Source organism: Eutrigla gurnardus, assembly GCF_963514095.1.
Source record: "Eutrigla gurnardus genome assembly, chromosome: 3".
NCBI classification, from domain to species: Eukaryota; Metazoa; Chordata; class Actinopteri; order Perciformes; family Triglidae; genus Eutrigla; species Eutrigla gurnardus.
In genome coordinates, this window is record NC_139917.1 from 31,748,462 (window position 1) to 31,776,281 (window position 27,820).

General features: G+C 44.9%; 2 protein-coding genes across 7 annotated transcripts in view; one reads left to right on the forward strand and one right to left on the reverse strand.

The window, feature by feature from the left end:
- The first annotated feature begins 264 nt into the window (after nt 1-264).
- On the forward strand, nt 265-11,372 carry LOC311011244 (ectonucleoside triphosphate diphosphohydrolase 7-like). 3 transcript variants are annotated; one of them, XM_084006073.1, is made up of 14 exons: nt 265-446; nt 964-1,061; nt 1,134-1,316; nt 2,224-2,429; nt 3,547-3,697; nt 3,897-4,000; nt 4,129-4,188; nt 4,418-4,566; nt 5,349-5,515; nt 5,930-6,131; nt 6,325-6,444; nt 6,522-6,607; nt 8,806-8,967; nt 9,124-11,372. In XM_084006073.1, exons 2-14 carry the CDS (start codon nt 1,054-1,056, stop codon nt 9,338-9,340), a joined length of 1,815 nt encoding a protein of 604 aa, XP_083862199.1. In that variant the 5' UTR covers nt 265-446; nt 964-1,053; the 3' UTR covers nt 9,341-11,372. The 3 variants fall into 3 exon arrangements, with proteins under 3 accessions (XP_083862199.1, XP_083862197.1, XP_083862198.1); XM_084006071.1 differs by having other exon boundaries at nt 265-442; XM_084006072.1 differs by having other exon boundaries at nt 265-439; nt 962-1,061.
- An 868-nt stretch (nt 11,373-12,240) lies between these two features.
- Nucleotides 12,241-27,820, reverse strand: part of LOC311011245 (uncharacterized protein) — a 35,872-nt gene continuing 20,292 nt past the window's right edge. For all 4 annotated transcript variants that reach the window (XM_084006076.1, XM_084006075.1, XM_084006074.1 and 1 more), the window contains exons 8-10: nt 24,771-24,844; nt 18,955-19,083; nt 12,241-17,981 (exon numbers count right to left, since the gene is read on the reverse strand). In XM_084006076.1, coding sequence (XP_083862202.1) covers nt 17,866-17,981; nt 18,955-19,083; nt 24,771-24,844 — 319 coding nt within the window. In that variant the 3' untranslated portion in view covers nt 12,241-17,865. The remainder of the gene's footprint in view (nt 17,982-18,954; nt 19,084-24,770; nt 24,845-27,820) is intronic.

Below are 27,820 nucleotides of genomic sequence, written 5' to 3' on the forward strand. Positions count from 1 at the left end.
TGTTTTAACCGGGACGTCCCACATTGGAATCGTAACGGAATCGGAATATGTTATACGGGAACTTTGTTTTATCCCCAGATTTATTTATTTTATTTTTCTAAATGTACTGTCACATGTCTGATCTGCTGTATCTATCTATTTATCTAACACATTTTATCATCTGGTTGTGTTTATTCCTACAGCACCGAATGCAGCATACGTTCTTCTCCACTCGGAACGTACGTGATGACGTAGCCACACGGGCCAGCCTCGACCGGAAGTCTTTAGTTGTGTTTCCCGATCACTTCCCTTTCCTTCGGCTCCCCCTCCTCTTCTTCTCCTTTTAAAATAATCTCGTGAATAAGCAGCGCAGACAGGAGCAGGGAGACACGTTATCATCATCGACTCGCGTCGAAGAAAACAACTCGCTGACGGACCGTAGCTGTCATGGCGGACGTCTAAGGTAGGTGAAGAACCGTGAGAGGGTTTGTTAGTAACTGACACTCACGCTAGCTAGCTGGCTAGCTGCTATATGTGAACGCTATAAGATATAATAACATGTCTTCTTTGTGTGTCGTTAGTTCCGTATAGTTGTCTCTGTTCTGCTTTCTTATATATATATATATATATATATATATATATATATATATCTGTCAAATAGCGCCAGTTACTCTTCTTCTACGGTCCTAAAAAGAGCTGGAGTTACCTCCATATGTTGATAATCCTTTATATATTATTGTATACCTATTCACTATCATATATTTCTACTCATTTATTTGGCTTTTGACACCGTATAGGGTGTTGATTTTTATGATTTTATGTGTATACGTGCATATTTTTTTTAATCTTGTGCGGGCAGTGCATTTTATTTATTTCATTGTATTACTTTTCTCTTTCTGTTGTTTACTTCATTTTATCTTGTTGTGCAGCACTTTGGAAACATTGTGTTTGTTAAATTCTCTCCCTCCTCTTCCTCCCTTTAAGGCAGAAGTAGCGCCTCGACTCTGCATCCCAATCCGACTGCAGGCATGAGGTGACGTCTGGGACATCTTGTGTTTTAGCCGAGCGGGACACATGGCCAGGTAATAAAAGTCACACCGGCGGATTTAAACCGGCCCCCTCAGTGTTCTCATTCTAGTCTTTTTGCCCTACAGGATCACGTTCTCCTGTCTGCCGGCCTCCTGGTACTGCAGCCTGTCCTTGCTGTCTCTCTGCTGTGCTCCCAGGCAGAGGCTGCTGCTGCTGCTCTTCATCACCTCCCTCCTCCTCCTCCTCGGGACCTACCAGGGGCAGCTGTGGGGCTCCAGGCAGCGGCGGCCCGGGTACCGAGTCAACAAGTGAGTGCATGTCAAGAGTTTTGGGATTCACTAGGGTTCTTCGGAAAAAAAGTTTGGGATCAAATCATTTTCCCAGAAGATCTCTGCTCTAGAGCCTGAGGATTATCAGTTCACGATGTAGATCGACATGCACATTTATTTTCTTATCAGGGATTCATAGAACAACTCCCGGTGAGGTGGCATGTCATAAACTTGCATAACTGTAAGGCTGTTACATCATCACACACACACACACACACACACACACACACACACACACACACACACACACACACACACACGTACGTGTTGACCGTATGCTGTTCTCACCGTGGAAACGCAGCTCAACTGTGAACCGAGCCAGCTGATCTGAGCTCTGTGAGGACGGTTATCTCATCTGTTTCTGAAGACTTGAACTCTGTGAGACTGACTGCAGCTGGTGTGTGTGTGTGTGTGTGTGTGTGTGTGTGTGTGTGTGTGTGTGTGTGTGTGTGTGTGTGTGTGTGTGTGTGTGTGTGTGTGTGTGTGTGTGTGTGTGTGTGTGTGTGTGTGTGTGTGTGTGTGTGTGTGTGTGTGTGTGTGTGTGTGTGTGTGTGTGTGTGTGTGTGAAAATAGTTGGTGATTATATTTCTGTGGATCTGTTAGTGGAATTAGTTTTCCTTTCATTTGTGGTCCTTCTGTAAAAAGCTGTCTCCAAACATCATGTTGGTTGTTTAGAGGACAATAACATCTCATTTAATGTGATGAACAAGTGACATAATAAGTAGACTGAATACTGACCATTGGATTGATACAATGGAGTTTACCACAACTGGAAGGGGCTGGAAAAGCATGGAAATGCACCTTGAAATGCTTGAAAAGTGCATGAATGTCACTTGGAGAAGGTGGAGGAACCCTGTGTGATAGAAAGGCGTGTGTTCTCCTGCAGGTACTTCTCCATCGCAGAGTCCATGGAGGTCACCGACGTCTTTGATCCGTCGCTGAACTACGGGATCGTGGTGGACTGCGGCAGCAGCGGCTCCCGGGTCTTTGTGTACTACTGGCCCCCCCACAATGGGAACCCTCACACCCTGCTGGACATCAGACAGATGAGGGACCGCGACCGCAAGCCGGTCGTCAAGAAGATCAAACCTGGTGAGGAAGAGGAGCTCCGTTTGTCACAGCAGTTTGTTTTTTATTGTAACAGTAAAAAACTAAATACAAAAATGTTATATTTCATTCATTTAGTACTTTCAGGCATGGTTGTTGAACCTTGGTGTGCCAGCGAGAAAATGAAGGACAGAGTGTGAAAGAGAGAGGAGGGAAAATCCCATAATGAAAACAAAAAAGATTTCTTGGCTCTGAATATGTTCAGACAGCCTCGTTCTTAGTATTTCTGTCGATGTTACTTTGTAAAATACTGAGTTATTCCTGCAGAAAGGACCTTTTTTTCTAGTTTAATCTCAGTGGCAGCAGATGGATTCCAGGAAGTAACCCGGACCCATCGGGTGCAGCAGTTTAAGGCCACGTGGAACTAAAAAGTGCTGAATCATTACCACCCCTACCTGTTCATAATCATTCACAATGATTTGCGGTGTAAGAATACTAATTATGCTAATGATCCATTCTGAATCAAAGAACACAATCGGAGGCCTTAAAGTGCTGCATAAACTGCTGTCAGTCACTAGAGTTACTTTTCCCCGCGGGTCCTGATGACGCAGGAGGACCGTCGGCCAATCAGAGAGTGACATGTCGGTACGCGTCACTTCCTGCCTTCAGCTTCGTGGTGGTGATGACATGAAGTCATGTGACCGTGGTGTCGTTTTGTTTACAGCCCCACTTTATTTTTTTTTAGTTCTGCCCATTGTCTTCACATTTCAAACATCTTCACAGAACGTAAGAATCCTGAACGTTCGTTTCCCACACATGCTGGAGCTAAAAGGTTCTCCTTTTGGGTCTCCCCCCCTCTCTCTCCCCCCCTCTCCCTCTCTCTCCCTCCCTCTCCCTCTCTCTCTCCCTCTCTCCCTCCCTCTCTCTCCCCCCCTCTCCCTCTCTCTCCCTCCCTCTCTCTCTCCCTCTCTCTCCCCCCCTCCCCCCCTCTCTCCCTCCCTCTCTCTCCCCCCCCTCTCTCTCTCTCTCCCCCCTCCCTCTCTCTCTCTCTCTCTCTCCCTCTCTCTCCCTCCCTCTCTCTCTCTCTCTCTCCCTCCCTCTCTCTCTCTCTACCTCCCTCTCCCCCCCCCCCCCCCTCTCTCCCTCCCCCTCTCTCTCTCAGGCATCTCCACCATGGCGAACACACCGGCGAAGGCCAGTAACTACCTCCATCCTCTCCTGAGCTTCGCCGCCGCTCACGTCCCAAAGGACAAACGCAAAGAGACGCCGCTCTACATCCTCTGCACGGCCGGCATGAGGCTGCTGCCGGAGAGGTACGCCTGTGGTTTTTATTCTGTGCCTGCTCATTTCACGGCTTGGGTCTTATTTTAAGGTTATTTTTTCTTGCGAAGCACGTTGTGACCTGTCTTGTCTATCAAAGGTGCTATATCAAATAAACATATTCTAAAAGTCAGCGCATCCGTCCGTCCACTCTGCGCTATGTTCAGTGTCTGGATGTTTCTCTGTGTGCAGCAAGCAGGCCGCCATCTTGGAGGACCTGGTCACTGACGTCCCCCTGGACTTTGACTTCCTGTTCTCCAGGTCTCATGCCGAGGTGATCTCCGGGAAACAAGAAGGTGAGTCGGCCGCTAAGATGCTCGGTTTGAATGTAAACCAGCAGCATCAGGCAGCATTCTATGGAGGGTCCTTTTTAAACTGCTTCCTGTCTGTTTTATTTTGTGCTTCCTGTTCTCAACCCCTGAAGGCGTGTACGCGTGGATCGGCATTAACTTTGTGTTGGGCCGCTTCGATCACGCCGACGAGGGTGAGTGTGACGCTGTTAAAGGCCCCGTCAATGTTGCTTTGTATTCATTCACGTCATGTTTCGTCTTTAAAATAGCAAAGTGTGTGATTATTATTATTATTTTATTTTTAAAGAAAATTATGTATATATGTTGTGCTGTATAATGTACTCCAATTTTGATTTTAATAAACATTTGAATGAAAAAAAAAACTGACATCATGACACTGTAAAACCTTCTACGTCTTCTCAGAGGACGCCACAGTCGAGGTGACGACGGGGTCTCAGAACCAGCAGCCAATCAGCAGGCGGCGCACGGTGGGCATCATGGATATGGGCGGAGCTTCGCTGCAGATAGCCTATGAGGTGCCCGGCGCCATCACCTTCAGTTCGCCGCAGGAAGTAAGGAAGAGACATCCGCCGCAGGAGGAGCGAGAGGAGTTTAGATTCTGGATTCATCATTTGGTCGACAAAACATAATTACGTTCTACTTTCCCCACACTTTATGATAATAAAAGCAGCACATTCCCACATTTAAGAACCATCATCAGGGCTGGTACGGTGCTGGAAATCCTTGAAAACACTTACATTTTAGTGTGGTGTTTTCAAGGTTTTAAAGTGCTTGGATGTAGAATAAAGGTCTTGAAATGTGTGTTGTATGTGATGACATCTATGATAGAACAGAGAAAAGAAGATCTCCATATCTGAGGGACTGAAAACAGCATTTTCTGACATTTCTTTATGAAAAATGACTTTTGATGATGAACAGATGATGAAAATAGTTGGTGATTATATTTCTGTGGATCTGTTAGTGGAATTAGTTTTCCTTTCATTTGTGGTCCTTCTGTAAAAAGCTGTCTCCAAACATCATGTTGGTTGTTTAGAGGACAATAACATCTCATTTAATGTGATGAACAAGTGACAGAATAAGTAGACTGAATACTGACCATTGGATTGGTACAAATATGGAGTTTACCACAGCTGGAAGGGGCTGGAAAAGTATGGAAATGCACCTTGAAATGCTTGAAGAGTGCTTGAATTTGACTTTGGAGAAGGTGGAGGAACCCTGCATCAAATATTTAGGAAAAAACAAAAGCTCTGGTGTTGACATTAAACTAATATTTGATGTTGCGTTATCTGGTCTGCAGCAACGTGATGTCGTCTCTGTTATTATTTGATTTCAGGAGGAGGCGGGGAAGACTCTCCTCGCCGAGTTTAACCTGGGCTGCGACGTCGAGCACACGCAGCACGTTTACAGAGTCTACGTGACCACGTTCCTCGGCTTCGGGGGAAACATGGCGAGGCAGCGTTACGAGGACCAGCTGCTCAACAACACGCTGGTCAAGAACAGGTCGGCAACCACACACCGATATTATCCTCTTCTATAGGTTCTATACATCTCCAACGCCAGAGATGTTATTGGCAGAGAAATAAATGGAATGGAATTGCATACGATACATCCAAGTAGCACAAGTACAATATACTATAGTACAATATACTATAGTACAATATACTACATAGCTGCCTAGTTAAACTAGTTAATACAGATAAAATACAGAAAACAAAACAACTGAAAAACAAAGAAACCACCGGAGATTATAACGGTGTAATCATTGTTTTCCCTAATCACAGCAAAAGTTTATTATTATTATTATTCTGTGACAATTATGTGTCACAACAAAATCAATTAAAAGAAGCAGACAAGAACAGACGGATTCCAATCAGGTAGGGATTGAAGAATGGAGTCTGAACCTCCGTTTCTCAGGTTTCTCACCACGCAGACCGGCCTGAGCGAGGACAAGCCGTACCTGGACCCCTGTCTGCCGCTCAGCCTGTCGGACACGGTTGCCAGGGACAACCACACGGTGTACCTGAGGGGTCAGGGCGACTGGAGTCTGTGTCAAGAGGCCGTGCGACCCTTCCTGGGCCTCCACAACGGCACCATGTCACCGGGCGGCGTCTACCAGGTACCTCTGCCTTCACGTACAATCAGCCGGTTATTGTTGCCATGGCGACGTGATAACACAGTGATTATGACTGCGATATGATGATTTTCTTCATGCATATCTTGTTTTTAAGGTGGAGTACCTTTCTGTTTGTGATGGCAACCAGGATTTAATCCCTCACAGTGTAGAAATGTGTTCTGTTTTTTTCTTTCAGGCTCCCATCAACTTCAGCAACAGTGAGTTCTACGGCTTCTCCGAGTTCTTTTACTGTACGGAGGACGTGCTGAGGCTGGGGGGACAGTATGACAGTCGGAAGTACGCCGTCGCTGCCATGGTATGTGTTTCGTGAGTAACTTGCCTAATATAATTTCACTTCTTCTTCTTCTGAAATGTGTTTTTTTTGTCCTGCAGGACTACTGCTTCACCAAGTGGTCGATACTGAAACAGCGTCTGGACAACAAGCTTTTTTCCCAGCAGGCCGACCTCAGCAGACTCAAGTAAGTCCAGCCGTCTTCATCCTGATCCAGAACCTCTCTGATCCAAAAAAAAGAAAGTGGGGGGTATATTGTGACTCCTCCATAAATTGTTGCACATACATGTGCATATTTATGCCGATGTGTATGGCATAATGACAAGGAATTAGAACTACTAGAATGTTTAGTACATTTCTTAAAGGTCATATTGAACATTTTTATGTAAACGAATAATTTAAAATAATAAAATAAATAATGAAAAAGAATACATTCACAGAGCTTTTAGAAAGGTGCAGAATTCAAGTATCAATACTTGTGAAAAATGTTGACGGGCTGTAATGACGTGTGGCTGCAGCTTCTAGCGAGGCTTGTGAGCCAAGAGTCTGTCTGAGTGTCACTCCACTCCATGAAAACGCAGCTTGTGAAACAAACTGGCAACCCATTGAGGGCGCATGCGCTCCGAGCAACAGCTGTGTTGTGAAGTGAATGCAATTTTATAGCTTTTATAGCTATAAAATATAGCTTTTTATTTTATAGCTATAAAAATGCTATAAAATTGTAAAACACAGAATTTAGAAAAATTTAAATGGAAAACACGGAATTTGGGGGGAAAAAACAGAATCTGGAAAAAATGAAAACCGATTTCATAGGGCCCTAGGTGACTACACGTCCCCCATTGTTTATTATAATGTTTACAGTAACCTACAGGCAGTGGTGGACAGTAACGGAGTAAATTTACTCAAGTACTGTACTTAAGTACATATCCAGAGGATTTGTACTTTACTTGAGTATTAGATTTCTTTGGTACTTATTACTCTTACTTGAATACATTTCCAAGACAAATACTTCTACTTTTACTCGAGTTAATTTCTAGAAAGGCTGAAAAGTACTCGTTACTTTCAGGTCTGCTCTTCTTTTTTTTAAGTACTATTGGACACAAGCTGTTTGTCAAAGAAGGAAACCTATCACACGCTCTCCACGTAAAAGCAGAAATACGTAATCCCTCCCCATGAGGATACATGGGGAGACAGTTTGTTGTGCTCCTATATTGTCCTTCCTGTAAAGACAGGTGACCTCAACATTGAGTTATTGAAAGCAGAGATGTCGTTTTTTGTAAAACAGTGATTCTCAACCAGTGGTCTTTGAGGGGGTTCCAGTTCCCAATGATAGAGAGTTCGTTGGACGGTGCAGGTTCATTTGGTTACAATTTCAATGATTGTTAATAAACATCTGCATCTGCAACATCTGCTGTAGTCCTGTGATCCCATTCATTTTATTTGAAATTTACTCTTACTCTTACTTAGAGTAAATTTAAAAGCATGTACTTTTGGATACTTAAGTACCTTTAAAAGCAAGTACTTTTTTACTCTTACTCGAGTACCATGTCGACTGAGCTACTTTTACTTATAATGGAGTAAATTTTGACCAGTAGTATTTGTACTCTTACTCAAGTACTGGGGTCGAGTACTCTGTCCATCTCTGCTTACAGGTTGGTTTTGAGGTGTAAAGTCATTTTTAATCACAACTGCCCTTTTCCCCATTTAGCAGGCTGCAGACTCTCCACCAGGAGGTGCTGTTCAGTCATTATTAGACTGTACACTACAGACTGTGTGTGTATGTGTGCGCACACACACACGCACACACACACAAGCTGTGAAGGATCTGAGGATTTTGTCATTTATTCCTCTAAATATAACCCGGGCTCAACAGTGAGTTCTGGCTGATTGCTGAACAATTAACACCTCGGCTCGACAGCTGAGCCCGAGTTTTAATTTCATGAAGAAACCGTCGAGGCCAACTGTTCCACCGCTGAACAACACACAAATGATGTCACGGATTTCAGTAACACCCGACTTTGTAGCTCAAATATTGAGGAACAAAGCAGCTATTCTACTGAAAACATGATCTTTTTTTATCATGTTTATCTTTAAATGACAAACTATAAACACCTGAAAGCACAAACAGCAGATTTAAAATGTACAAATGTACAGCTCAGTGTCTCCGGGTACATAGAGGACCACGTAGAGGACCACGTAGAGGACCATAATTATAGATGTATCTCAACTACTACCTCTGTAACTCTGAGTCCCCTTGTAGGCTTTAATATTCCTCACTGCACATCCAGACAGGACTGCAACATTTGTGAGTGAATTGGGACGCAGCCCGACTGAATGAACACCTGTTAACCCCCCCTCCCCTCCCCTCCCCTCTTGTTGACCCAGGTATCAGTGCTTCAAGTCGGCCTGGATGTACGAGGTGTTGCACTCCGGCTTCAGGTTCCCCACCGACTACCCCAATCTGAAAACGGCCCAGCTGGTCTATGACAAGGAGGTCCAGTGGACTCTGGGAGCCATCCTGTTCAAAACACGCTTCCTGCCTCTCAGGTAACGCCGGAGTTACCACACACACACACACACACACACACACACACACACACACACACACACACACACACACACACGGTATAACGGACAGTAGGCATCAGAGCAAGATGGTTGCGTCTCTCATCATGTGACCCCCCCCTTCCTGTCGTCCTCCAGGGACCTCCAGCAGGAAACGCTGCGTCAGAACCACCCCAGCTGGCTGCGCTCCTCCTTCGTCTACAACCACCACCTGTTCTCGCTCTGCATCCTGGTGGTGCTGCTCGCCATCCTGCTCTACATCCTGCGCCTGCGGAGGATCCACCAGCGGGAGCAGCGGCAGGCCGAGGCCCTGAACCTCCTCTGGGCCGAGGAAGGGGAGGCCCTCCTCCCCTGAGGGACCACTACCCCCCCCCCCCCAAGTCCTCAGTGAGCACAGTACCAAACCCATCTGGAAATGACTCACCAGCGAGATTATATAAAGCGAGAAAAACATCAGAGCACAGAGATGGTTGACTTAATGAGGCTGGAAATCAAAACCCTCTGTATGTCCTTTGATGGGGGCAGCTTCAAAACCCCGAACCCGTCTCAGACTGGAACCATGTTCTCTGTTCACTTTCTTCTTTGGAAGAAGAGAATCCACTTTTTGATGCCATTGATATCAAAGCCATGTCTACTTGGATGTCTTTTAAATGTCTTAACTGCTGGACAAGAAGACATCGAGGTCAGGGGGACTGTGGACCAATCAGGATGTGTTTAGGATCATTGAGGTCGTTAACAGGGGGACTGTGGACCAATCAGGATGTGTTTAGGATCATTGAGGTCGTTAACAGGGGGACTGTGGACCAATCAGGATGTGTTTAGGATCATTGAGGTCGTTAACAGGGGGAGTGTGGACCAATCAGGATGTGTTTAGGATCATTGAGGTCGTTAACAGGGGGACTGTGGACCAATCGGGATGCGTTTAGGATCATTGAGGTCACATGACTGTGACGAGTGAGGAATCGTGTTTCTACGACGGTGGATTAAAGCTACTGTAGGAAAAAAACGGAGCCGAGAGCCGGGGGGAAATATTCTGAGAAAAAAGTCGTAAATTTGCGAGTTTATAAAGTCGCAGATTTGCTACTTTCTCACGATGCTTCGTGTTTCCTCCATTCTGGTCTTTGATGTATATTTTATCTCCAGTGCTCCACATTTGTCGCCATCTGTTCTTTTCTTCGAGCGAGTCCCTCGTTGTACATCTTTGAGTTTCTTCGTCTGGCGACAGCAAACCAGAAGCTCTCACTTCTTCTTTTCTTTTCTTTTTTTACCTTTTAAACCTGAAATCCCCTCCGTGAACCTCAACGAGCAGCTGAAATGAGAAGTGATGTAACGCTTCACTCCAGTGACATCACCGCGAGTGCAGCGCCGCTCTTCCCCCGACCATCAAAAGGAACGGGTGTTTCAGTCGATGCCCCCATGCTTCCCGACGGGGGGCGGCTTTTCCTCGAAAGCAATCGTGCTGCAGACCGATGATGTCATCCGCGGAGCTCAGGGCCTCGGATTCTGCTTTTGATACTTGAACGCCACTGATGTCCTGCCAAGATCTCGATCCTGCTCCGATTGTCTGTCGGAGGAGAGACGCAGCCGAGAGGCGTTCCAGCAGAGATCTGCTCTGTCTTTGTGTGATGGTGCTGAGAGCAGACCAGCGGACCCCGAGGCCGGATTCAAACAGACGCCGCCGCCGCCGCCTCGCAATGCAATAACTGAAACGCGTGTCTTATTCTGGTCAAAGAGCTCGGCAGAACGTACAGACGAGATCCCAGTACGCGTTCCAGCATCCAACGGGGTTCTCAAATGGACTTCCAAGACGTTTTAAAGGGGGGGGGGAACCAGTAACCCTGAACCCGGTGTACTGGTTTCATGCCTACTGTATTTCAGAGCCGTTTCCACGACAACGTGTTCAACATAACACTCACAAAAGTATTTTATTTACGTTCTGGACGTTTTGGTTGGAGTAACTCCAGCGTTGCCGTGTAAACTAGCTAAACCTGGTCCCCATGGAAACGGTGACATCACGGCTCCCACTTCGCACGTACGTGTTTGTGAGGATCACCGAGCTGCTGTTATGTTTAACTGTACTGCTTTTTAAATGCAAAGAATTTAGAAACAACATTCCTGTTTTAAGTGAGACCGTTGTCGTGGAAACGAAGCCTCAATGAAGCTGCTTTTCTTTCCTTTTCTGTGTTGTATTAATAAGTGAGTCTCGTGTTCTTTGCTGTTGGACTCGTTCAGCTGTACAACAAACCATGACAATGCAACTATGGATCTGAGAGGCACCTGGTGGTTTAAACTTGTGGTTCAATAATGTTGATTTTTATTTTATTTTATTTTTTTAATTTTATGTGATTTGTATGATTTGTAATGAATGTTTTGCTGATCGATGACGATATCTGTCTGTCTGTCTGTCTGTCTGTCTGTCTGTATGTCTCCTTCTGATTGGTCCCGACCGTGGACCTCGTTCTGATTGGTCTTGATGATGTGCTTTTACCGGCGTTGCTGCCGCTCCTCCTGATGCGTTTCCTGCGGCGACGCTCCAGAACTGGGCATCGTGCAATGATCACCAGTCGTCCACCAAGGGGACACGCCACTCAGATGTTTTAATTCAGGAACCGTTTAACGGCGACGCGAGAGGAAATGATTCCAATCCAGTAAAGATCCTTTTGTAATAAAAAACACTCTGGAGTCTCTGTGTGTGTGACATTTATGCCTCTCTGCCGTCTTGCAGCAGCAGCTGGGGTGAAAAGAACACACAATGAATACACTATATTGCCAAAGGTAGTCACTCACCCATCCAAATAATTGAAATCAGGTGTTCCAATCACTTCCATGGCCACAGGTGTATAAAAGCAAGCACCTCGGCATGCAGACTGTTTCTACAAATGTATGTGACAGAATGGGTTGCTTTTTCCCCTCCTGGGAGACACCACTGAGGGCTGAACCTGCCCATGCGGGAGGAGATCCTGCAGCCTGTCAAACAACCCTCACTGCCAGTGAAAGCTAACAGAGGGCTCTCTGACAATGCTCGAAATTATGTAAAAAAAAAAAAAATACTTTCATAACGGAAGCAGTTACTGTGTGACTTGCTGGCGGCGCTGTAATGCATCCAATCAACACCAAAAAAGCAACACCTTAAATTGATTCCCTCTCTAATTAACGCCTGTGAAATGAGTCACTCTTTTACACGATTATCAGATTTAACATTTGGTTAAAGTGCACCGTTTATCTTCTCTGGAGAAAGAAAATGAGAGACAGGTGTTTTTTTTATCTTAAAAATATACTTTTAATACAACAGCTGCATATAAATATTAAAATATACATTATACAGGTGTACAGTACACTCACACAAAACCAAAAAACAAAAATATTAGGCTTCTATTTGTACGGCACTTCTTGTATTTTTTTTTTTTTTTTTTTTTACTATTTAATTTTTTCAAGGTTACTTACTGACGAAGGAGTTGTACATAGAGATGTGTTAATGTGTTAACAGGTCTGAAGTATTACTGTAGTATTGTGGTTACAGAGACGGACAGAGAAGAAGAAGAAGAGCTGTACATTATATGACACGGCATGGTGGAATGTTTGTTCTTGCTTGTTTCTTTCCTCACATCATCCGGCGGGGTTTTCTAGGCGGGGCTAAAGACACGTGTGTGTCACTTCCTCCCCGGCGAGTCGTCCACAAGCCGCCTCCCACCCCGATACCAGCCCCCCTCGCTCTGGTCAAAGCTGCCCCGCATGTGCATCTCGGCCTCCGCTCACATCCGAGCCACGTTTAAAAGAAATTTAAAATTTTGGCCGATATTTTTAAATTTAAATTACATTACGAATAATAATGCAACATAGTCGAGTCATGAGCTTTAAAAAACGGTGCTGGTGGGTGATCTTGTGATTTAGCTTATGCTAAGCTAACTGGCGCATAAGCTAACTGGCGCTAACAGACGGATACAAGCGTAATGTTGATATTTAACTATAACTATAAATTCTCCAGCTGACATTAAGACAGTTACTTTTTTTGTATCAAAAGTTTTCTGAAAATGTTACGTTTGAATATGCAAATGAGCTTTTACCTCAAATGTGTGCTAATTTGCATACACAGGAAATGTGAATATTGTATAAAACCAGGCTCAAATTTCAGCAGCTGATTTTGTCCACACATTAAGAGTCAAATGTTTCTCCTTGTATCTCCTCATAATTGAGAAAATACTCTCATTAAAAATGTATTTTCTCCATGTTTTAGTAATAAAATGTTCTATAAACTATGAATGACTACGGAACAAACCCTTCAGAATAATGAACGGAGTGGAAGTGTGAAGTGGAGATTTCTGGATCAGAGGGAGAAAGAAGAACTTTGAAAAACTGTAAAATAGATGTTATTTGTATAAGATATTCATTGTGTAAGTTTCCTGAAATGTTTGCAAAGTCTGATGGAAGCCAAATAGAGAAAATCTAAATTGATGAGTGAAAAATGAAAAATGTTTTCCCTTAAAAGTGTCTTCTGAGAGTCTAACAAGCGAATAAAGTTCATATGAATTTAAGGGTGACGGGTGATTCTTCAACATTTCCATCTAAGGAGTCAAATATTCTCTCAGCTGTAGAATTTAAAGGATGTTTGACCCTAAAGTAAGTTTGTCAGCAGACAACGCTGCTGAAGGAAACAGGTGTTTTTGTGTTTTCAGGGTCTTTAAAGACCTTCAGGGACTTCTTGAACGACGGCCAGAGATTTGTACATTTGTCCTTATTTCATAAAAAAAGCAGATGTTTGGCTCCGTGACTTGAATGCAGCGTTCAGACGTGAGAGGCACAAGTCTAAGTGGACCAGCAGGTCTAAAACCTGACCCCCCCCCCCTCCCCTCCCTGTCCCATATGGATGGGGGGGGGGGGGTCGAGATGGCGAGCGCAGCGTTGATTCGTCCTCCTCTGTAGCTGTCAGAGCGGGACAGGAAGGGGGGTGGAGGCGGCGGGATTAAGAGGTTTCAGATAAACACTCGGCTAAGTGGCGTCTCCCCCCGACCTCCTCTCCCCCCTTTGAAACCGGAGACTCCCTGTGTGGGGACGGGCACCTGGAGGTCAGCGGCGTCCCACCGGTGTGGGCTTACTGATGGGGGATCCATTCAGACCACGCCTGCTCCCAAAACCACAGGGAGAGGTGGGGCCAGCAGCTTCTCCTGGTCCCACTGTCACCCCGACTTCCTCCAGAGGAAACGCCTCTTGGCAAGGCAGGAAGCTGCTCAACGTCAACCCTTTCTCCAGCCAACCATCGATATCCATTCATCGTTTACAGGAGAGAATCGGAAGTCCGAGTTGTTCTGGAATCCGAACAGAACCAAAGCTGTTTGATCCAAACGTGACGTCGGCTCACGAACCCCGCTAGATGTCGACGGGATGATGATGCTGAGACTTCCTGCTCCCTAACGCCAAAGGTGTTCAAAGGTCTTTCTTTGTTTTGTTTCTTTCAATCGTCCTGAAAACTTTGAAAATTATGACTGACGAAACCAGCTAAATTAATGAAGCGGCGCCTCATGAGAGGAATCGCTCGGCATGTTGGGAGATGATTTGCTTTTTTTTTGTTGGCTCAGATCTCAGATGTGAAGGTTGAATCCACTCTCATGAAGACAGCCAGCCTCTAAAGCTCGCTAATACCACAGCCAGGGGAAAAGGGGGGCCACAGACTTCCCGGAGTCTTGTCATCGCTGTGAGGTTGCTAGGCAACCAGCGGAGACTGGCCGATGCACCCGGCCAGAATAAAAAAAGGTCCAGTCAACCCCTTTAAAAGTGTGTTAATTTGTGAGCTTCAGAGGCGAGCCTAGCGTTTTCCAGTCTTTTTATGCTAAGCTACACGCTAACCGACCATGCATAAGACATGAGAGTGGGGTTTTAATTTTTGGGGCGGGGCTTAGCCAAGCGACAATTATTGGACTACTTGTTTGGGCTCTGCAGCCACATATAGAAGAAAGTAGGTCCTGTAAGTAAGTGGTGGTTATGCAGCTGAATTCTTCTTCATGAGCGTAATTATCTGAGGAACAGCTGACGTGGATCCAGCTTGACAACATCAGTCACAGACCAGATCCAGGACCCGGAAGTAACTCAGAGAAGAACCATCCAATTTATTACGCAAAGTCACGTCCATATTCGGGCACTTGGCTAAACATGTGTGTGCTGAGAGCATTCAAATCCCAGCATGCCGAGCTCCCGACCACTGTGACCCGCGGCGACGGAGACGTGAGTGGACAGTAGACCCCTCCCTCCCTCCCCCCTCACATATCGGCCTCCTGCTTCCAGGTACACGTAAACAGAAAGCTTTCTGGGAAAGTGAGTCAGGAATGTGAGTGGCCACTCCCCATGAAAGCTTTACAGTTAAAGGGATATTCTGTTTTTCTCTCTCTTCCTTTTGGTTGAAGAGGAGCGATGCAACGGTTTTACGAGCTCGCCGGGTTGCATAACATCGCACCGTCACGTCTTGTTTGTTGTCGTTGGAGTTCGCTGTGTTATAACAGCTCTCTGTTTGGCGTACAGAGCAACGTACACAGCAGATGGTGCTCGGCGTTACGTAACAGACATCAGGACAAACGTGTGCATTCAGAGTGGAATCCCTGTGAAAACCCCAAGAAGGCAGCCTCCCAAGCTATATATATATATATATATATATATATATATATGTATATATATCCTTCCAGAGCTTTCTCATCAGAACGGGGGCAGAGTTCACACACAGGTTTTCTCTTTGACCTCCATGTTTGTTGTCCTGGACAACGATCACATGAAAGATCTGCTCCGTCTCAGTGACATCACAGCCTCGTCGGACCACCTGTCTCTCCGGTAAACGATGAGGAGGGTGATGAAGAGTTGAAGGTTTTCACCACTGCTCCTCTCCTGGTTCCAGGCAGGAAATGGGTTTGTCCATACAGGAGGTTGAACATGTGAGTTATAGAGCCGCTCTGGAACGCAGCCCAGACGGGAGCTCGGCAAGGTTGAAAACACACACAAGAAAGAAACGCTAACGGGCGACTCCTCAGTTTTCCCAGAGTCCATGTTCACAGGAAGCGGTGCCAGCTACTGTTTCCACGTAGGTTTTAATCTGAAAGGGAAATATTTTGGTTCTTTTTTTCTTTTGGCTGAATATGTGATCGGAGCCAACACCGGGCCTTCTGGGAGCAGTAGTCATGGGTCAGGGTTTTTTACCTTGTAACAGGGTTTAGGATCAGGGTCCCTGTGGCTCTCGGGCTCTAGGCACTTCAGAAAGGCGTCGTCACGGAGACAAACCGCCCTTTACAACAGTGTAACGTGCACGCAGGCCAAAACCCCCCCAGTCAGCAGTTATACCGCCCCGACGCCTCCACGCTTGCATTGCTTTTATTCTCTTTTTCTTTCACGGTGCAGAAGTCTTTTTCTTTTTTCTCTCTTTCGGAGGCTATGAAGCCGTCTTCGAAGGTGCTTGGTTGCTCTTTACCACAGTGCAATTCAAAGGGTCCTTGAATATCTTTTTTTTTAACGTCCAACAACATTTAGAGACCGTGGACAGGATGGTCTACAGCTTCAGCAAAGACCACAGAAGAAAGGCAGATTCCAAAAAAACAACAAAAATCATAATAAAAAAAACAAAAAACAAATCTTATTTGCTTTCTAGATCTACAGGTTTTTTTTCTCTAGTTGTCGTTTGCAATTCAGGAAGGTGCGCTACATGGTCAGGTCAGGGGTCGAGGAGAGGGCGGCTCGGGGGAGGGCGCTTCCCTTTTTTTGTGGGTAGAAATAACCGCAGAGAAGCCGGAGGAGCAGCAGGTTGCTAACAGGCTCCCGTCATCGTAAACCGTCAGTCACTTCCTGTCTGTCAGGTCCGTGGTCGTAGTGCATTTAGGTGAGGGGGGGGGGGGGGGGGGGGGGTTAAAATGCCATCCTCTTACTGGATGAACGGCGGGTAAACATGACAACAATCACAAATCTCATCAACAAAACCAACGTGTGGATGGATGAGAAGGTTTTGGTGTCGGAGTGGTTCAGCAGTATCTTTGGTCAGTTTGGATTAAGGTGCAGTGTCATTGTTTTTTTTTTTAACTTTGCTTACATGTTTAATGGGGGGGGGGGGGGGGGGTATTAAAGCTCAAAGGGGGTTGTTTATGTCAACAGCTGGTCCGGCACCTCCGCGTCGTCACATGTTACATGACATTTGGGATGCTGATGCGAGGCCGGATGGTATGCAGTGCTATGCACACACACACACACACACGCACACACACACGCACACACACACACACACACACACACGCACACGCACACGCACACACACACACACACACACACACACACACACACACACACACACACACTGCTTCTTTTCTCTTCTAGGCCTGCGCTCCTCCCACTTCTCCTTATTTTTAAGCACTTCCTCTATCCTTGGATGCCCCCCACCCCCCCGCCTACCACCATCTACAAAACAGTGCAATGTCTATTCATAGGCACACTGGGATACAAATACAGCACACAGAGAGGGTAGATAGGGACACTATACACTCACACAATATGTATATACACGTCCAACACACACACACACACACACACACACACACACATACACACACACAGACGTCAGCAGCAGCAGCAGCAGCAGCTCTGGCCTGGTGGTGGTTGTGGTGCAGCAGAGACGGTGAACTCAGCTGCTGTTTGGAGGGCCAGGAGCAGGGTGGCAAATTACTCCCATTTTGTTTAGGCTAAACCTTCCTCCTCATTCCTCCTCCTCCTCTTCTTCCCCAGCATCTCTGCCTCTTCGTTCAATTGTGTATACGACTTGACAGTGTAGGCGGCGTCGAGAAGTTTGGTTGGTGGCATTGGGAGGGGAAAGGTGTGGAAAGAGGCGAGGAGGAGGAGGAGGAGGAGGGATACCGAGGGAGTTTAGCCCGCCGTCTCGTCACCTCCCTGCGGCGGCTGTTTGCACTGGTTCTGGCTGCCGGCACTCGCCGCCAAAATCCTCTGCACAAAGTCTTTGGTCCGCCCGGCAACTAAAGGACCTGCGGTTGTCATGGAAATAAATTGGACAGGAAATGTCTCCTTTAAAGATGAATAAATAATTTGGCAGAATAGTTTTGTAAATTAAAATAATGTGTGTGATGAAAATGCTGCTGGCGTTGACTGTTAACTTTAATATTCATGGCCCCTTTTTTTACTCCTTTTGATGACGACATACAAGAAGAAAAATGCATGAAATTTAATGAATGAATAAATAAAATAAGGAGCTGGGTGAGGGGGTTAATATTCTGAGAAAAAAAACTCATGTTACAGCTGTACATCTTACAAGATAAAACCTCTGAGATTAGAAGGAATTCAAACTCAAATCAAACTATACTTTACAGTCAGGTAATAAACATCCAGAGTTCAAAGAGTCATGTTGGCCTTCCATCCATCCATTGTCTACCACTTATCCTGTATTCAGGGTCGTGGGGGGGGGGCTGGAGCCGATCCCAGCTATCATTGGGCGAAGGGTCGCCACATTCACACCTACGGGCAATTTAGAGTCATCGATGAACCTATCCCCATCCTGCATGTCTTTGGACTGTGGGAGGAAGCCGGAGAACCCGGAGAGAACCCACGCTTACACGCGGAGAACATGCAAACTCCACACAGAAGGGAATCGAACCCGCGACCCTCTCGCTGTGAGGCAAGAGTGCTACCCACTACACCACCGTGCAGCCCCAGGCCTTCATAAATGTAACTCTTAATCTCAGAAATTCTTGGCTTTTTATCTTGGAATATTAGCCTGCCCCCCCTAATTATTAATGTCTTGAACCTACAATTGCCCTTATATTAGAATTTTTACAGTTTAAGTTAAGTTTAAGTTAACCGTTTTAATCTTCTGTTTTCACTGTTGGAATAATAATAATAATAATAATAAAGCTGTTAATGCTGCTAACATGTTCTGACACGTTCATGACTCGGGGGATGTTTGTGGATTCATCAGTGAGTTGTGGTGTTTGTGTTTCTCACCGCTCGACTCTCGGAGGATGTCTTCCAGGCGTTGGGTCATCCCTCGCTCGTCGGGGTCCTCCTCCTCGCTGCTCTCCACTCGCAGTCGGATCACCTCCTTGATCCTCAGCAGCGCTCCCAGCAGGCTCTCTGTGCCGCGACAGACAGTAAAAAAATAAATGACTATTTTCATCTCGGGACAGTAAACTGATGAAATGACGTCAGGACAACTTAAAAAAAAAAATTCACGCCCTTTTTTCTGTGTTGCATGACATCCTGGAATTAAAATATATTTGTTATTTGGATCTTATATGTTTTTAAAAAAGCCTAAAACAAAAAAGTATTCATATATTCATATTTATCTGTAAGATCTGTGATCTGGTGCTACCTTCACAAGTCACATGATTAGTTCAATAATGTCCACCTGAGTTCAATCCAAGCATCACATCCTCTGTCACATGATCTAACACCGTTACATCCACTATTACAAAATCAAAATGATTGACCTTTGCTAAGCCCCGCCCCCATATTGCTACTCCATCAAGCAGTCGGAGCTACCAGGGAGCCCATATTGTCACTGCACTTAATCCTGAATACACATCAATTAAACTCATTTATCAGTGAAAACAGGTTTAAAATATAAAGATAGAAGGTAAAGTGTGAAAGTGAACCGTCATATCAGCCGGAGATCGAGACACAAGACGATAACATTAAATTAGATCTAAGCAACATTCAGTTTACTTCAGTGGCTAAAAGTGCTATCGCTACTTAGTGAAGCGCTCAGCTAATGTTAGCTCCACAGGTTGTTTTTACGTAGAAACGTATCGTTTTAGAAACACATTTCTCTCCGGGTTACGAGCATCACTATGACTATCCATATAAACGATAATTAGCTCGAAATTCACAAAAACAGCCTAAAAATCAGGCAGTTGGAGTGAGGGACTTCGTGATTGGTTAGGCGTCAGCCCGCCCCATAAGGGCAGCACAGGGGGGCAAAGAAGCCAGCAAAAAAAATCTCGTTCAAATACAAGCGATGATAACTACATTTTATTTTTTTTTAATTTATTTTATTTATTTAGTTTAAACTTAAAAAAAACATTTAAAAGTATTGTTGTTATTTAGTTAGACGTATTTAGTTAAAAAAAAAACACTCTTCTCTCCTGAAAATGGTATGACTCTTTTTTTTAATACACCGGGCTACCCAAAGGCCACGCCCCCTCTCGTATCACTGCCGTCAGTGTTCGCTAGCGCCGTTGACGAGCACGAAGAAGCGGAACTATCCACGAAAAAACAGAGGAAACAACGCAACGAGAGCGAACTTCTGGGACAACAATGAGGTAAACTCGTGTTTTTTCCTCCGCGTGTTTAATGTCAACGTGTTACGGCAACGTCAGGTTGCCGTGCTAGCAAGCTAACAGTGCATCTTTAACTTCTTGCTAATCAAGCTAAGCTAACAGTACATCACCCACTCTAACTTCTTGCTAAGCTAAGCTAGCTAACATCCGCAACCGTTGACGTCACCGACTTTTGCTTCTGACATAATTGAGATTTAAAAATATAACTTTTATTTTTTATTTTTTATTATTACGTCTGATAAACGCTGACGGGGAAACGATGTTAAGCAACGGCAGCTCAACGGGCGTGCGCGTGCAGTTATTGACGCTCGCGCTCCAGCAACAGCAGCAGCAGCAGCAGCAGCAGCAGCAGCATCATCAGCCTGTGTGGGCACCAGTCCAGCCGATACACCATAAAACAACAAAGTGATTATTTAGGGTCCCACTAGACGTTTTCATAAGTATTATACCATTAATGAAACATGAATATGGATGCTCATCTCTCAGTAAACAATAACCATCGACCACCTATTCACATACACATATATACATTTATGTTCTTGACAGCAGTACTTTGCTTTGTTGTTATATTCTTTGTAAAGACTGAACACTAAGGCAATTTCCTTGTATGTGAAAACATACAATAAACTCCTTTCTGATTCTGATATTTGCAAACGTATACAAGGAAATCTGAGGGGAGACCGTTTGAATTGGCAGCTGTTCAATTATGAATAATTTACAGATGCTTTTTAAAATGATGTTCTACAGTTTATTATTTAATCTGATTCTTCTTTGTCCAAGCCTATTGTTTTGATTCTGTGTAGGTCTACTTTTTATTTTAGTACAAGTTGAATTAAACCTAAATAAAATCAATGATAACTTTTAATACCGATGCTCAGCGTTAGCTCACACTAACGGTCGGTACAAATATTGAGGTATAGAATTTTGTTTTTTGAAAAATTAAGAGCAAATTTCCCAAAATGGACTTGGCTTGATGGACTTGGGTGTCAAACTTGTCCTTCGTCATTAAGACCACTAAGCAGAACCAGTAGCCCTTTAACACCGCGTTTTTGTCACAAATAATCCCTCCTGTTTTCCCCACAATGTCGTTAATGTAAAAGGGACAGAATGGGGGGTCAGAATGGTTCCTCTGAGCAGCGATGAAGGTCGTCTCAGACGAGAAACCAGGAGAGACCACAGAAAGATGTTTTGATGACGTGTCATGTGCACAACCAGCCACCAGGGGTCGTGTAAACGTGCACGACTAGATAAAGAACTCTCGTTTCACCTTCCATTGTTGTTTTGTTGTGCTGCCAGGGTGCTTGTGTAAAAGGAGAGACACCGATTATGGCGGGACCTCTGAGTTAAAAGCACCCAGTGACACCCAGTGACACCCAGCTGCCCCCAGTGAAGCTGCTCAGTGGCCAGCAGGTCAGACTGGGGCTGTACTGGGCCGCCTCCAGGTGTTAATGTGCCATGGTAAGAATCATCAGCCCCTCCTCTGTGGTTTTTGGCTCCATCCCCCTTTGAGGTCATGTGACCTCTTGCTGCCATGACACCCCTCCTGTCACCATGACACCCCTCCTGTCACCATGACACCCATCCTGTCACCATGACACCCCTCCTGTCACCATGACTCCCCTCCTGTCACCATGACACCCATCCTGTCTGTGTTGTATGGATCAGATTCCTCTTTTGTCTGCTGCTCACCCCCCCGACACTATCACTCTCACACACACACACACACACACACACACACAAATGTCATGAGGTTTGCCGGCACTGGCACGGTGCCAAAGTCCTTCTTGTTTGAAGTTTCCTGTTGAATCTGCTGCTGAGCGCGTAGAGTGTGTTTTTGTTTGGATGCAAATTACAGTGATGGTGATAGAAAAGTGCAAGTGAATGTGAGAGGATGAAAAAAAAGTGAGAGAGAGAAGAAAGTCACCGGAGGGAAAGAGGAAGTGAAGAGATGTGTGAGGTTAAGCCATGTGTGTGTTTTGGCTTCCTGCCAGTGGCAGCAAATTTTTTTTTCAAGAGCCAAAAGTAAAACCTCGGCAATGAAATGCCCGACCGAGATCAGGAATGACTGGAATGTTTAGAAATGGGAGGAGGAAAATAAAAAAGCACAAAGGAAATTGGATGCTGGTTGTGGTTGAATTCAAAGAGGTCGAACTAAACCAGAGGAGGAGGAGGTGGAGGAGGTGGAGGAGGAGTGGGCTGACACATTTGGCAGTGTGTTGATTCTCTTGTTACTATCAGCTTCCTGCAGTAACGTGATTTCTGTCGGTAACAGGGCGTCTTCAAAGTGGCCTTGAAAAGATGGTTTGTAACGTGATTTGCATTTTATCCATAGATAAAGACTGATTGGTTTTCAATAAGTGAAAAAACTTCAAGTCACATTTCCACAGCTGAACACAAGGTTATTGCTTAAAACGCTCTCTTCTCACAATATATTGTATTGACGGCGCGTTGCGTTGCCAGAATTAAAGAGCGCCTCTGCTAACGTCTGGAGAAAATGACAACCCCGCGGAACAATAACATCAACCTTGAGGGAAAGAGAGCAGAAGCGCTGAGAGCCATCTAGTAACTAAATCAATAACAAGACAATGCATCAGGGTTTGATTCAGTGCCGGAGATGACGGCGATTCATCAAGCATGATGTGTGTCTGGTAATACGGAGATAAGAGCAGCGCAGTGTAAAGAAAAAAACATAAACACTCAGCAATACAAGGACAGACAAACAGGGCTGTCAGGAGGTGAGGAATAAGGGCACTTATAATAATAATATAAAATCACAATATTCAGGGGCAATATGGAGATGATCAGTGGTGGAAGGAGTGACCAGCTCCACATGCATGCCATGATGGTCTTTATTGTACTGTCCGTTTAGTGCAGGGATGCCAGGGTTACGGCCCGCGGGCCGGACCCGGCCCGACTGTACGTCACATCCGGCCCGCGGGTGATAATGGGAGAATATCTTTTTAAATTATTATTTTATCTATTTAAAAAAAATATATATATATACCGTAAATCCTCTAATACTGGCCTGTATTCTATTACCGGCCAGTCACATTGGCCGGGGCAAGTGTCGACAGGCAGCGTTATTTCCACCCTTCCTATTCATTGTCAGGTTCGCGTCGCAAAGATTTTGGCTGAGGCTATATTAAAGGATTTACGGTATGCCCTGCAACGCATTCGCCTCACGGCGAGTGTGGAGAGACGGTGCGCCGCTGCCTCCCGCAAGATCTCTAAAATCTTTTAAACTGAATGTTGTCGATCTAAAATAAAGACAGATTCAGCAACTGCAAAGCTTATTTCTCGCTTAAAATGTTTTCACAAACACGTTTCGGTGAACTATTGTTGTAAAATAAGAGAGAGTTTCCAAACGAGCCGCCATGTTGGCCGGTTTGAAATCCGGGAGCAGACAGGACAGCTGTGAAAGCGATCGTCCAATCAGGTGCAGCCATGAAGTGTGCAGCACGTGATTGTATGAAGGAGAGCGCCTGTCAATCATCCTCCTTTGTAATGTATGTCATTTAGGCCTCATTGTGAGGCTATTTTGGTGCCAATGCCATTTCTTTTTGATGTGTAGGCCTTCATGAATAATTTCAAACAGCCTACCTATCCATGTGTTGAGTCAATGTTTGGCCTTTTCAGTCCCAAAGTGTAATCCGGCCCCCTGAGGTCTCACTTGAAAAAAATCTGTCCCCCTGTCCAATTTCACCCTGGCATCCCTGGTTTAGTGTATTTTATTGGATTTTTTGCATTGGATTTCTTGAATTTCCCTCAGGATCAATAAAGTATCTATCTGTCTGTCTGTCCCTTTTCAAAGGAGTCTAATGTGTAGTATGTTGAAATTGGCTTATTTTATTTTATATATATTTATATATATATATATATATATATATATATATATAATTTTCTTCTTTTTTTTAATCGTTCAAAATAAAGAAAGAATAATAATTTTTTTAAAAGCCTGGACGATACATCTGAACGCTGCAAAGTCTTCTAGATTTAAACTTCCTGTTGTGTGTGATTTTTAAATACAGAACCAGTCTGATGCCCGATCTCCTTCTTCTTTTACACACAGGGATCCTACACCTTTTTCCAAAGTCAAATTCAAGTACTTTTCAAGCATTTCCAGGTGCATTTCCATGCTTTTCCAGCCCCTTCCAGCTGTGGTAAACTCCATATTTGTATCAATCCAATGGTCAGTATTCAGTCTACTTATTATGTCACTTGTTGATCACATTAAATGAGATGTTATTGTCCTCTAAACAACCAACATGATGTTTGGAGACAGCTTTTACTGCGTCACTACCTGCTCACAATAAATACCTCCAAACTTTATCTAATCAGTTGTATTTCTGAAATGCAACTGATTAGATAAGAAGCAATTAAATAATGCCATGTACAACGTTCTCCTTGCAGAAATGTCCTCGTGTGGGTGGAGGTAACAGGAAGTCAGATGTGGAGGTACGTGTCCGGCGTGTGGTTACTGACCGTACTCCTGGTTGAGCCCCCACAGCTTGATCTTGTTGGCTTCGTGCTGGGCCTTCTTCTTCAGCCGGCAGGCCCTGGGGGGGGGGGGGGGGAGAGAGAGAGAGAGAGAGAGAGCGTCATCATCCTCTGGAACGGCAGACTCTGGTCTAGTATTCCCGTTCTCCACATGGCCCTGTTACTGTCTGCTGGTTCACACTGAGAGCAGCTGGAGAGCGATGAGTGGAGGATTTATTTCCAAACTCTGACTGGAACCACCCCCCCACTCTCCTCTCCTCTCCACTACCATTTCATACAACGACTCTGAAGGGATACAGCCATGGTTTCAGAGTATTTGGTGTTGGGGGGGGAAGGCAGCAGAGAAATGAATGAATCAATGCATGTTAAATATGGATGGCTCCCACGGGGACTATTCTCTGCAGCGTGAAGAGAATTGCTCTATTCTTGCGGCTGTGAGTCAGCTAAATGAAACTTAAGGAAACAAAACACTTGCAGGCCAGTGGCGTTGGACAGAATACACTGTGTTTCTCTGCATGTCGAAATGTTGGATTCTTCCTCGGTGAACTTGTACCACGGTCCCCGTCGGTTTGGGGGCCGATGTGAACCATCGTACAACCATTCATCTGTTCTTAATCATTGCTGGGATGCTCCCAACACGTACCGCAGTTTTTTTTTAAACGTGTAAATGTTTCCCCACAAGGCCATAAACACACACACCAGATTTTCGTTGTAGAGTTTTAGTTGCTGCCCTGAGAGAGAGAGGCTGAAACAGTGCACAGCCGCTCTCTCTCACTCACACTGGCCGTCGTTGCCGTCGTGAAATTCCCACCCTGGTGAGAGGCTACCAGAATCAATGGCTGCCTGGAAGGGTAGGAAAAACATCCACCAAATTAAGTCTTCCAGTAGTTGTGAGGTTTTTGGAAAATGGCTTTACCTACTTCTGAGATCAAACCTGGCAACACGATGAGAGGAAACTACCTGTGTCAGCAGGGACAGATGCACAGCAGCTTCACTGCCATGTGGATAATGTTGCAAAGGGAGGAAGTTGTAAAACAGATTAAACAGAATTGACGATTCAATCGGGAGCTCTCTGACCGGCGCTCGGATTCATTAACTTCAGACACGTTGGGGAATAGAGGCTCGTTTGCCGCTTTAACGCCAACAGGTGGCAACACAACACTCGTTTGTGCGACTGAGAAACAGGTGGAGCCGAAGGAAGATAATGCTGTTCATTCAGGCGAACAGCTTTCTCGTATTTCTACCACCATGAACCGAACACTGTCTGCAACCCACACAGCATCTCTTCAGCCCTACATAGTGTACGTTGTGTAAATACAGTTACACTAGGGATTTCCTTGGTTTCTATTCAGTATCGATTCATTTAGATTCCAAATTCTTCAGTTTTACTTGGTTACGAAAGGGATTTTCACAGAACTAACGCTGCAAATTGTACAAAGATGGAACTCTCTAACCTGGTGGATTATTAAAAATATTAATATTAATGTTTGGCCCTCTCACTACAGATGTCAACAGATCACCGGAGACCTCGGAGCTCGTCTGTGACCATCAGAGCGGCGCCGGTGCTGAAGGATGCTGCAGGATTTCCTCCCGGTGAAGCGACTGCTCTCAAGGTCAGTAAATCCCACGAGTGTAGTGAGTCCAGAACAAAATAAAGAAACGGACACGAGAATTCGTCTGTCCGAGTTCAATACAGGGGGGAATGTAATCTAATACAAACGCATGATCTATTAGTTTGTTCCGTAGGCTTGATTAAGTCTTTGCTGATAGTGTTTCTTGGTGGTGTCTTGGGATTTCCACAACATCTATGGGAAAATCAACCCAGCTCTCTATAGAAATAGCTTTTGAGCTGCCTGAGACACCTTTGATGGAGTTCTGCTAACAGTTTCCACCGATCACATTCATATAAATCTCCTCACGTTCCTCCTAGTGAGAAAGTAATCGTACTCCTGGAAGTCTCCCGGTCGGCTGGGCCGGGCCGCGATCTTTCCACTGAGCTGCAGCCGCCACCGCTAACAACTTAGTACACTACAGCTGGAGGGCGATAATCACGCCGCTAACTCTGACCTCTTCTCAGGCAGCCGCAAGAATGACGCGGCAAAAAAAAAGAAAAAAAGATATGAATCCCTCCGCAGAAGAAATTCCTGCATATGAAATTTAAAACGTGAACTCGGGAGTCGCATTGCAGTGTGACTGAAGCACGCGTTGACTTTTAACCGTAATCTGCTCTCATTCTTTTCCATCAACTTCCTATCTGCGTCGCATTTTAATGTTTGCAATAATAAGAGTCCCTCTCCTCTCCAATCTGCCTGTGAAACTGTCCTCCGAATTCTCTCTCTCTCTCTCCAGAGATGAACTCTCTACGACCTTCCTCTCCCCATCTCGCTGCTCGTCTGCCTCCTCAATCCTGCCCTGATTTCCTCCCATTCAGCCTTTCATCCTGCCTCCTCCGTCTCATCTCCTTTCTTGTTTTCCTCTGCTTCCCTCCATCTTTCCTTCATTAATTGCATCCTGCTCATGTCCAAGCTAAACTCATTAAAAACGAGGACCAATCAACACAGAAATACACCCATGACCTACATTTTCAAATAATCTGCGTTGTGTGTGTATGTATATATGTGTATATATATGTATATATATATATACATATATATATACATATATATAGTGTTTTCCCGTGAGGCTGTGTTGTAAAGGTCATCTTCAGTACGGAACACTGTTCCACCGGGGGAGAGTTCAAATCAGATGCTTCCAGACACTTACTACTTAAATAAAAATGAAATTACTATCTTTTTTCTTCTTCCATCCAGTCAAATGCTTCAATTCCACTAAGATTGGATCAATGCATTCTTCTCATTCCATGTCCTCCAGAAAACTTTAGAAGGTCAACGACTTAAATGCATCACATATTTGAAAGCCAATTTTGAAGACTGCAGATACCAAACCACAGAGGTCTGCAGGATTCTTTTCCTATTTCTATTTTCCTGAAAATGAATGTACAAACCAAACCAAAATGCCCACTCGTGCCTTACGAA

Bases quoted from the DNA above. Each gene is read 5' to 3' on its own strand.
- LOC311011244 (XM_084006073.1), top strand. The intron at 4,189-4,417 runs GTGAGTGTGACG...ACGTCTTCTCAG, and splicing joins CTTCGATCACGCCGACGAGG to AGGACGCCACAGTCGAGGTG. The intron at 8,968-9,123 runs GTAACGCCGGAG...GTCGTCCTCCAG, and splicing joins ACACGCTTCCTGCCTCTCAG to GGACCTCCAGCAGGAAACGC.